Source organism: Pholcus phalangioides, unplaced genomic scaffold (genome assembly GCF_987345545.1).
Source record: "Pholcus phalangioides strain wild (caught in Gottingen) unplaced genomic scaffold, Ppha-v1.0 ptg000011l_1, whole genome shotgun sequence".
Classification (NCBI taxonomy): Eukaryota; Metazoa; Arthropoda; class Arachnida; order Araneae; family Pholcidae; genus Pholcus; species Pholcus phalangioides.
The window spans coordinates 19,492,768-19,505,620 of NW_028301604.1; the positions used below are offsets into that span (position 1 = coordinate 19,492,768).

The window sequence follows — 12,853 nt, forward strand, 5'->3', positions numbered from 1 at the left end:
CAGAATCCAAATAAAATTGGATAAAACTGGCATGAAATATTTTTTTTTTTTGTAAAGTGAAAAAAAAATCCATAACTGAAACAATACGTCCATACATCTGAATCAAAGTTTTGTGGGAATTAATGTGCGCCCTGGCTCTATATAAAAGTAAAGCGAAAATTGAGTTTTACTCAAAACTTTCAGTGCACATTTAATTTCCTCCGTGGAAGTTTCTTATTTAAAAAAATAATCGCACGGCGAGGGATCGCTATTCACTCATCGCCAACCGAGCAACCCTTGCAAACGGATGCCACTGGGATATCGAGAGCACGAGGAATAACAACAGCTCTTTCTCAGTCGAAAACTTGCAACCAGTTGGAGCACCTAACTTTGCGTAAGCACCTCACGCTCATTCATTCAATCATCTATTTCAACAATCCGAACAGTTCGTTCAACTTATTCATATATTACACTCAAATTGAGGAAAAAACATTCCGTTCAGAGTTTCTTGAAAAAATCACTGTGTTTGGACAATTTATTTATTTATTTTTCAATTTCACAAATTTTATTCTTCATCGGAAAGGGAGTTGTGTGAAAAATTTCATTTAATCTAATAATCAAAATTATTTGAACTTTGAAATTATTATTACTTGAGATTGCGTCTTATATAAACATTTTGCGAAATATATGCATATAAATGATCCGAAAAGAGAACATTGAAGAGCGAAAAGGATAAAAGTTTATGAAAGAAGAATAAATGACGATATATATATATATGAAGTGACGATGAAGCCTGTTTGTGTCTCAATTGAGGGAAAACATCGTAAAATGTGGAGAGAAAGGGAGCAATGTAAACTGAACTAAAAATAGGTTGAGCCGAGATTGTTCACTGAAGCTCCTACTGTTTGGATATAAAGCTCCAAATCACCTGTCATGATCATCATGCCTTGTCATTATTTTACGTCTGTTGAATAGCAGCACGATCTTGTCAAACGTTGACACTGTTTACTCACGTCGATCGTAATTTGTGAAAGAGTTGAAAAGTGAGTAAAATATATATGTGTGTGTGTTTCTAAAATATAAAAACGTTTCTAACAGATCAACAGGTGTACAACACATCATGTATAAATGCTTCGAGAACCAGTATTCAATTATATCTCTCGTTCATTGCGAAAACTGTTCCTTTTGATTCGCGTGGGAAATTTTTCGAACTCCCCATGTGTATAACTGAAGTTTTTAAAGTTCTTCTATACGAATACATAACTTATTAAAAACCGATTTTATACAACAGTTGATCTACTGAATATACGTCATCATATTATTGCCAAAATGGTTGCTGTACTGAGTGATTTCGAGAAACCGCCACCATCACCGCAACCATCTCTGAATATAGAAGTGTGTACCGAATACTTTTGCCAGTCAAATAACTCTACATCCACATCGATTCCATATTATGCTAGTACAGAGAATACCACAGAAAACGTCAATATCTCTACTACAGAGAATGATACGGCAGGTTTCGAGGAACTGGAAATTTACTACTTTTACCAGGTAAGATACGATATACTAAAACATCAATTTTAAAAAAAAATAGTTTTTGTTACTTTAAAAAGCATTTTAAAAATACGTAACATTTTAATTATGAATTCAAAATCAATGACTGGCTCAAAAAGTATCTTTTAATAATATTGTATTTTTTGAGTTGAACTTGTAACAAAAATATATACTTTTATATTTATTTACTTATTTAATTTATTTTTATATGTGTATAAAAAAGTTGTGATAGTTTTATTTCTGGACTCGCATTCCATGGGCTTCTTTTCAGTTCTTTTTCTACGTCGTCTATAAATCTATATTTATTTACATCCACAAAAGGCTGGTTGCACTTACATTGCGGGGAAGAAAGAGAAAAAAAACACGATAAAAATCAAAAGAAAAATACCAAATAATGGCATACTTTACATGGGGGGGGGGGGGATAAAATTAAAATTGGGGATCAAGAAATTCGAAATGTCAAAGCTTAATAGTCGTTTGTAAAATAACGCGTACGAGTGTATATGAGTGTACTTGGTGGTTTCCACACGGCAAAAAAATATAAATATAATAGGGTTAGAGCTTTTAAAAAATATATATATTTGTTGCGTTTACCTTTAACTCCGTTATTTCTATTTACGTAAAATTATATCTATATAGTTTCATTTAAACTGTAATCAATTTCCAATGAAACATTGAGATGATTATTAAATACCTAAAATGAGTTTTTTAAACAATAAATATGCAAGCATTAATTTACTGCATCATAAAAATTACCTGATATCTTTTCATTGCAAAATTGGTTATGGGCAATGTCAATAAATATATCATTGCCTAATATATGTGCAGATATATGAGATGTATATCGATATGTTTTAAAACTTGATTTGCATTTTTTAAAGTCAATTTTGTTTCTTGTCTGGTATAAGTATTCTTTAACCCTTTAATCGGCACTGACGAGATGTCTCGCATCTTTAAAATCCTCTCTTATTTTGGCATTGACAAGCCCAGATATTTTGTAAAGTTGGTTTCTCAATGAAACACTGTTCTTACTATACTCCTTTAATGTGCACCTGCTGAATATCGGAAAAAAGACTACTTCATCAAAAGATATGACATTTTGTTGGGGATTAGTGGTTTCTGCTGTGCCGCTAAAAGGGTTAAAAATCGTATAGACGAAGTTTAATGAAATAAATACGATGTGTCGAATGTGACTTGGTTGGATAATTTAGATCTGTATAATAGTTCATTGACAGTGCAACAATTCGCACACCTGTCAATAAATAGTAAGCATACTAGCGCTTGCACCAACAGGTCCTTACACTGGTAATCTTTTTAGTGAAGCATGTCATGGATAGAACGGATAACTATTATCGCTCTACATCCGTAAAATATAACTACATAAAACTAACAACTAAAAAAATGAAACAGTGCGAAATTAATTTAACAAATTATTTTTTGGCATATTTACATATCACAGTGATTCACGGTTAATGAAAGAATGTAAGAGCTAACATAAATACAATGATCTAATTGATTTTATTATTAATTTTTATGTATAATCAGCTTCGCGAGGAATTATCACGTGTTTCATTATGTTTATTATCAATATTCGATCAAAGAGTGCTTCATTGAAATGAGTAAAAAACTCGTGGAGCATTTTTTTCGGTATAATTTATAAGAAACGGGAGTGGGACAAAAATGCTTTTTCATGACTTACTTTAGCCATCTGTTTAGTAGGGCGATTATTGACAGGCAGACATGGTAAGCAGCTGTTGTTCAGCATCTCAGTTTCTTTCTAATTTCAGCATAGAACGAAAACTGTTCGTACTACTCGTGCATTTAATGTCAGATTATTATACAGTGAGCTGTATGGTATAGTAGCAGATAAGAGATATAGATAATAGAAACAATTAATAACAGTTAACAGAACGTGAAAAAATAACGAGATAACAGATTATAAATCCGTCGATGTAGGTTAACAGAAATAGCTTTTCCCTTTCTTCGGATAATAAATTTTCAATACTGTGTTATCAATCGTTCTTGCATAATAAAATTAAAACAAAATAGCTGAATAGATGAATATAAGAAATAAATTCTAAAAATATTATACCAAAAAATAAAACAATAGGAATTGTACAAATAAAACTATTATAACACATGATGATCGATGTTTGGGTCTCCATCAAGCATTAGCGATAGTTTTGTTTGTAAAATTCCGTTGTTTTTGGCACAAAATTTTTTCCAAATTTACTTTTTATATCCATCGATTATTTTATTTCGAGTAGCTGAAGAAATATGTTACTTCAAAAAAAACCAATTTTTTTCTTTACCCCTTTTTATATATATAACTTTTATTTTGTATAAATCATTATCTATTTTGAATTTTAATTTACATATACGTATATTGCAACAAATAATAATAATCCCACTGAATATATTTGGAATATCGCGGTAACGCAGTGGATTCAGTTAGAAAATAAATTCGTAATGAGTAAAGAATTCCTAAACGGCGTTACTCGGAGGAGAAAAAACTTTATCAAGTCTCACTAATTAACTTTTCCTTGGTTTTTGCTCCTTGATGAAAAATAAACCAGATTATCTTGTTTTTCATCTAATAAAATAAGATGCAGAACTTCTCACCGACGAAGAAAAAATAGTCTAAGAATCTTTTCTAATTCTCACGCAATCGTTTAAAAGTTCGAGTTATAAATGCGTTGACACGCCTATTTCTTAATATTTTCTAAGAAATAAAATATTTCAACTAATTCAACACTACATAAATAAAAATAAAAATACAAATACAAAAACAACATCACAACAGGCAAAATGCCCAACGAAGGGGCTGAGAAAAAGATGCCCCATAACAAATATGAATGTCATATATTTCACAAATACAGCAACCCAATTAAAAATGCAATTACCAACAATATATATACATGATAAAATATTATACAATGCCCATTGATTACATGTAATGAGACACAAAATTAATGCGTGCCAAACAATGATCTCAAAATTGTACACTTTCTGATCATTGGAAGGATGTTTTAATAAACTTAAATAATTCCTAATTTTAAAATAAATAACGAATTCCTTCCTAAATTTTGTAATAAATCTTTTCAATGGCATATTTTTGTATAAAAATACATGCACAGATGGAAGTTGACGAGAGAATGTTCGAATGTTAACCCTCTATGGTTTACTCCCATGAAACGTATCGATTTGTTTTCTATGAAAATGAATGTAAATTGGTGCTGTTAGCATATTTTTAATTAAATCAATACCTCAACTCAGAAATTTGATTAATTAGAGTGAATTTTTTAATTATCTAAAATGGTTAATAAGGGTATATTTACTGTTATCTATAAACAGATAACATCTTGCTTATCGAAATTAAATAGTTTTTATCTTGAATTTTATTTCCATAGCCCTCAATTTGGTGCGATTTTATAGATCTCCAAACACGTAAAATTTTAGCAAAAATCTCCAAAATGACACCGACAAGAGTTAACTCTTTATATATAAAAAAGTATTTTGTACTTATGTAGCCATAATTTGTACTGAAATGACACTAAAAAATGTGCTTTCTAAAACACCAAAATAGTTGAGGAAAGAAGATTGGTATAATTTTTTTTTAAATGTGTTTGCCATGTATATTCAAAAATATTCCGGACTATAAAGGGTAAACTTTCAAGTTTTCTTTTTTTAACCATAATTTATGTACCATATAATTTATACTGGTATCATGAAGGTACCACTTACGTCTTCTATCGTTGTATTTTTGTATATTATCGTTGTATCTACTTGTATTTTTTCAAAGTACAATTCCGTATTTTATTAAAAAATTGAGATAAATTTATAAACCTTTGGTGGTAAAATAGGTCTCGATGGAGTTGATAATAACATAATTCAGAACGGATTTCTCCTGAAGTCATTCTTCCACTTTTCCGAGATCCCACACTGGAGTATGCCGTAAGGTTTTTGAGACCTTACCTACAGAGGGACAAAGACTTGGTTGAGGAGGTTGAGAGAAGAGCTACGCATGTGCTCTTGCTAGAACACAAGGCTTGAGCTATGAAGAAACACTTGATTTGTTGAATATGTTCACATTGGAAGTACGCAGATATCGGGGGGGGGGGTATGTTTGATGCGTTAAAGATTTTCAACGGGATAGATACGATGGAGCATGAGTGATCCAAATGCTTCGACAAGGGGACACCAGTATAGTTTAGTAAGTGACAATTCCAGGTTGTGGTGTCAGTTTATCCCTAAAGGGTTGTTAATAAATGCAATAGCTTGCGTCCGGGGGTCTTGAATTCTAACACAATTTAGAAAGAAGTACGATAGATTAGATGAGTCAACCATAAAATATTTTTTATGGGCAATGTAGTATATATATATATATATATAGTTAGTTATATATTTTATATATACATTTTTCTATTTTCTAATACTGAAAATGCATTATTATCTACTGTAATTATTCTAATTTCATGGTCGACAATTTCCAACTTTCTTTTTTGTAACACGAGGGAAATAAGTTTTTTTTAACTAATTTTGGGGTGCTGAAGTTAAATATGAATGTAAAAATCACCATCATGTATAATTTTTTCTATATGCACGAAGGTAATTTTTTGAAATACCTGTACACTATGGAAAACTTAGATAATGAAAATAGAGATAATTGGTATATTCCTAATAACAAATTATAATACATTTATTGCGATATAATTATTTTATCATATTCATACATGGTGATATATGAAATACCAAAAAATATTTTCTTTCTTCTTATACATATAATACTATTATAGATCACACGTCTATACACAAAACGAAATTTATACGCATTTTTCCAGTATTTTATAAAATAATTTTTTTTTTTAATTTTTAGTATTGTGTTGTCTTTTTTTTTCTGCAAAAACCAATCGCAATCACACATCATTGAAGGGTTCTACTTGCCTCCACCATAGTTTGAATGTCTTGCTGGAATCTCTGAGCTTACTGCTTCCAGGTTATCAGAGAATAAAATGAAAATCTATTTTTGAAGAAATCCGATATCCAAAATTTTTGTATGAACAGAGCAGTTCTTCAAAAAGCTGTTGGTAATTTTCCTCTTTGTGGTTCCCTTGAAAAACTCCTACGCTGCAGATGTCAATGATTGCCATGAAGGAAGTTCTATGTGAAAACAAAATCACTAGATATTTTCCTTATTTGAGGACCTACAAACACTTCTTTTAGTTTTGTCTCATTTTTCAATTTCGGAAATATTTTCTTTCAGGTGTGAGAAATCTGGGCCAGATTTGTTCACAGCCCTCATAATGTTTTTTCATCAGCCTTGGGGGAGTACGCAGGATTGCCTTAGGAGGGGTCACAAAAGGTTTGGGGGTGCGGTAAACAAGTACTTTTTTTCCAGAGAAAAATTTTCAGTTATTAACCTTAAAAAAAATTTAAGTTAATAGAAATTCATTAAAATACCTGATAAAGGTGAAGATCCTATTAGTCTTTTAATTTTTTATTTTTTACAAAAATATGAAAAAAATATTTTTAATTTTTGATCGTGTTGGGAAGGACACAAGCCCCTATGCCCCCCCCCCCCCTTGCGTACGCCTCCAATCAGCCCCAATTTAATGTGAAGTGGTGGCAGCAAATCATATAGCAAAACTAATTTGGAACATTAATGCATCTGCGACATTGACTAAGCTCCATTTTTCGACTAATGAGTAGAGCCCGGAAGTTAAGGCACTAAAAGTAGGCGAAATAGGCAGACAAAAAATCAATAAAAATGCCTAAAATAGGCAATAAAAATGCCTAAAACAGGCAATAAAAAGGCATTTATAATTTTTGGAGGGAAGGAAAAATAACTGAAAACAAAGGTAATAAGGGTCCAAAAACTACCAGAAAAATTGGTTGCACTTAATCCGTCTATTGTTTTAATTGTAGTTTATAATAACTGCATTATATTATTATCCCAGTTAAATTGATTCCAAGCCGAAAATAAAATGTTAGTAGACCCTTAGGATTAGGCCAATTCCGGAGCCACCACTACCAGACGTGGAGCCGGTAGAGGAAATGATCTGTGGGGCTCCCTCGAGTTGCGAATATTTCTCGTTTATTTGTTGTATTATTTGGAATAATCATTATCATTTCTATAGTTGCAACATGACTACCTTGTTCTATTTTTGTGAAAAAAATTACCTTTTTTTTTATATTGTCACGTATGTGGGACCCCTTCAAGCGCGGGGCCCTATGCGGCGAACAGAATGCCTCCAAATCGTTTATTACAGCAGTATGTGTTCCACGTGATCACCATCACCACCACAGGGAATAACACATTGCAGGCGAGTCACAAATCCAACAACGGCAAAGAGCAGCAGGTCCACATACACGGTTTAAAACGGTGAACTGGTGGTGGATTAGGAGCACAAGTTCTTATAGCCGTCTCATTTGCATATTTCCACCGAACTCGCTCGTACCAGTGCCACCTATCGACTGTTTTTTCTTATTTCTTTCCTGTCTTAATGAAATTCCCGTGACCTAGCGATGCTAACCCTCAAACCATTTTTAAAGTTTCTACGGACTTTTTGCCCACCCTGTATATATATATAAAGCGTGTTTCCTCTTTCAATTAGAAAAATGGAGAATCTTTCTACTGTTGTAATTATACATAAAGCAGTGCTGCCGTTCCCCAAGTTTTAGATGGCGAAAAATAGAAATATGATATTATCTAATATCTCTCTCTCATTTTACACGTATAGTCTAAATTTGTGCTAATTTTGAAAGATGTTCAATATTAAATACCATTGAAACAAAAAAAACTAGACGTCATTGTCATTTTTTATGGTCAAATATGAAATCAGCACGCACCCAAATATCAATTTAGAACAGCTAAATTTTTCTATGTAAGAAAAATCTCTCTCTTGTAGACCAGTGTTATTTTCACGCCCAGTTTAAAATATAGCGGTTTTAGAAAAGAACTTTATCGTTACTTGGATAAAATTAGTCTTCGGTTTGTTCAGTTTTGGTACTATTATAAACAGATGTCCGCTTAAGCATTAATTAGAAAAAAAATCTTTAAAGCACCGCGTACGTGTCTATTCTGCGCATTACGTTTCAGTGAAGCTGAAATGCAATCGTGTGGTTATTATTGTTTATTTCGTAATTGTATCGGGATTTCCTCTTCCCCCCATAATTGTGTTGTGTTCATCCTGGTTTATCTATATTTTCTCACTATGTATGATGACTAATCTCTGTTCTAAATGCAACGAAATACAAATTGACTTTATTAAAATATTCGTGGTTTTTCTTTCTTGGTTTACAAGCATCATCGTATGTTCAGTTGTACCATGCAACTTTCTTATTTATGATTACAATAAATATTTTACATACAGGGGGGACACAAATTAGTTGGAAATTTTTTTAACTGCATACTTTTTCGAAATATTGATTATAAGGTACCACAGTTCAATGACAGATGAGTGGCATGTATCTTAATCAGTTTGCGGATAAATGGTAATTTTCATTGACAAGGCAACTTTTTGTTTGATTGGCAAAGTGAATAGACATGATGTCAGGATTCAGAGATCAGAAAATCTTCCTACCACCTAGACCGAAGCCTTCAACGGTTAGCACAGTGCGCGCCATATTTCACATTTTTATGAGGTCAGCGGGCCATTTAGCTACACTACACACGTTACCAAAGAGTTCGACAAGCCACAAATGGCCCCAGGAGCGTGCGTTGTTATTCAGTTACGAAATTTTCCAACTAATTTGTATCCACCCTGTACAATCTTGATATGTCCATTCACTGTGGAACACAATTGTCATAGTACTCATGAAATTGATAAAATGTTTCACGATGTCATAATTTTATTCAAGTGTTTTTCTTTATCTTTTGGCAAGAGTGTCATTTTAAAAAAAAATGATCACGTTACTGTTTCATAAATAACATCAAACTTTTAGAATCTGACGAGGATCTTGCATCGTAATCGAAATCCTATTACCAAGGCCACGAAGCCCCAATATTTAATGGTATCGCCTAATTCTAGTACTATCATCCACCTGGAGAAAAAAAAAACTTGGCATTTTCCCAAAGTACTATTTCGTATTTTTACTAGCTGACAATGAATTCGACGATTTTTTAATGATAATATTTTACAGTTGCGATAAACATTTTCTATGAACAGCTTTAAAAACTTGGCTCTCCACCAATGTGACAAACATTTCGTTATTCGTTACTGAAAATTAGATAATAGTGTTTCGGTTCACAGAAACTATTTCAGTCACAGCTCTACGTTTCATGTAAAAAAAAGTAGTGTTAAACTTGTATTTTATTTGACTTCTGATTTTCATGGATAATCATCTGTACTTAGTTTGATATAATGCAATATAATATGTAATTTAATTATATAATACAGTATATTAACTTTCAATGAACTTTTTTTCAGGCTACAATAAATATTGCTACACACGTTCAATTTAAAAAATTCCAACAAAGTTTGCCACTACTGTCGCAAATCTATGTAGAAACAAAACGAATCGCTAAAAATAGTTCCATTTTCCCATTTGTATCATTCTACACAACAAGTCTCTAACAAAATAATTGACTAAATAATGGATAGCCAAAATTATATTTGCGCTCTTAGCGGTACTTCGATTCCAAAGAACCCAATGCCATATCTTTTACGGACTTTTTTGAGGCAATGGCAACAAGAATATATACTATAAATAAATATATATACGATGAAACGGAAACTTATTTTTCTTGCGAAGATATCCCATCGCGTGACAGGATTCGCAATAACTCACGTTCAGATTTACTTACCACTTTCATTCTTTGTACATTATTCTCGTCTTGACGAACGTGTTTGGTGTGCATAATAAATCAGTGTATGACTTGAAAGGTATTACCTGAGTTCGAGAAAAAGACACTTTACAAAATTTTAGATTAATTTATCCCATTTTAGGTAAAAGCATCTGAAGGAAATTATTTATGACTTTGCTTCGACTAACTGGGTGGATTGAAGGCGATTCAGAAAAACTCACAAACGAAGCATTTCAATGTAGAGGTTTACATTTTTCAAAAACCCACTGACCATTGAAGACTAACTCATAACAAACATTTAAGAGCAACAAAGTCTCACTCGCTTCTTCTTCTGCTGATTTCAGAAATTTGTGAATAGCAGATAGAAATTTAACGTTATGAAATAAACTTTTTAAAAGTAGAACATAATCATCTAGAAATTTATAACCCAGATATTGCTGTAAACTGTTGGCGTGTATTCTATCATCATCGATAACAAAGCGATAGCAATAGCTTAGTGTACACTTAAAAATAAATACACGAGTATTTTACACGTGTTTTACACTTCAAAATACACGAGTTTTACACTTCAAAATACACGAGCTTTACACTTCAAAATACACGAGTTTTACACTTCAAAATACACGAGTTTTACACTTCAAAATACACGAGTTTTACACTTCAAAATACACGAGTTTTACACTTCAAAATACACGAGTATTTTACACGAGTGTACACTAAGTTATATTCTCTGTAAGAAATATTTATTTCTTTGAATGAAATAGTTGCCACTATGTTTGTGACATATTCTCACTGTAGCACTCTGAAATAAGTTCAGAGAGAGAGTATCTGAATTTATTTTATATTTAATTCTAGTAGAAAACTTATATCGAAGTTACGCATATCAGTTACGGCTGATTCAGTTGTCATAAATATGACTGCTTCAAACGTATAGTTGTCAACAAGCTTCTATGTAATCTATAATATGTCAATATCTTTGGAATTATGACAGCAGAAGAGAATAGATTTTCGAAGAAATTTTCATATGCATATTCCCTTTAATATAAACTACAGACTGAGAATAGCACTATTTTATTATCCTAATTCACGCAAATTTCATAATTTCCTGGAATTTGGTGGAACTGTCATTAAATAAATGTTTTAATATTTGCTGCCAGTTAAAAAAAAATAATACAGATTTTTTTTTTAAAACTGCTGTGGATCAAGTGTTAGTAATTCTTTGTGTAATGTTTTTCATGGACAATTATTAAAAACTACAAAAGAATGATTCGTTCATAAATAATATATTCTAGACAAAGTCTTCATTTGCGTGTCCTAAATTTAAGATTTCCAACAAAGTTTATAGTTATTCAAGTACGAACGATTTTGTGTAAGTAATAATGAATTAGTTTCAGAATCGAAAAATTCAAAATTACTATCGTAATTAAACAACTATAGACTAACACTGATATTATTTCATATACATACAGTAATCTTTTTATTAAAAAGGTCCCAGATATGAAGAAGAAAATTTATAATCAAATACTCGAGAATGACTTTTTTCGACGTTACTTAGCTAACTCTACTTATGCTATAAAGAAAGCAGAACATTGATAAAATTTGAATATATTTAAAAATTGCAACGTACCTATGAAGATGCAGTGTGGTGACAACATTTTTAATATTTATGATTGTCTCATTGTTTCGAATGTCTGCACGGAAAAAACCACGAAAAAGAGTCGTGAGAAATCTAAATGTCATGTTCTTTTCATATTCAAATAAGAATATATTTTCTTGAAGACTAGCGCATTTAATATCAAATGAAATGCATTCTTTTTTGCATGGTTGAAACACAAGCTTTCTTTTGTGTAACAAAGCAACAAAATATCTGTTTTTTAATTATATTCAAAACCACCAATTAACTTCGCGTTATATTTAATAAGTTTATACTGAAAATATTTTTATTTAAATTTAATATAAAATATTACATATATATGATTTTACTTAATATGTACCACAAATTTATATATGTACAATTTTATATTTTCTGTCTGAATAAAAACTATCGAATTAAAAAAAAGACTATTTACTTCTTGTAAAGTTGTTTTCTGCTACTGCAAGACATTTTCAAAAGTGTAGGATTATCTTATCTTTCAACGATGATACAGTGTATTCTTGGTTTTTTTTTTTAAATTTTAAATCATTTATAGAAGGCTAATATTCCTGATTTGAGTCTCAAAATTCTTTGCAGATTCTAATCTTTATTTTTGATGTATCAGGTGAAAATTCCACCATGATGCTTTATTTAAATAAGTTCACGGGACCTAAACAAGATTGGAATGTCTTTCACAAGAAAATAGTCAAGAGAGTTGATTTTTTTGTCCTTTATAAACAAACTGAGGCGAAATTGTGCAAACAGAGGAAAAAAACCGAATAAATCTCATGGGAGTAAAAATAACGTAATAGTAGGTAAGATCAAGTAAAATATCTTTCGTGTTACTCACACATCTCTCCAACGTACTATGAGTAACCTTT

General features: G+C 31.3%; 1 protein-coding gene across 1 annotated transcript in view; it reads left to right on the forward strand.

Moving 5' to 3' along the window:
• The first annotated feature begins 334 nt into the window (after window positions 1–334).
• LOC149080184 (cardioacceleratory peptide receptor-like) overlaps window positions 335–12,853 on the forward strand; it is a 104,360-nt gene continuing 91,841 nt past the window's right edge. Inside the window, exon 1 of the mRNA XM_089239224.1 lies at window positions 335–1,530. Within this exon, the coding sequence (XP_089095350.1) occupies window positions 1,309–1,530 (222 nt within the window). The 5' untranslated portion in view covers window positions 335–1,308. The remainder of the gene's footprint in view (window positions 1,531–12,853) is intronic.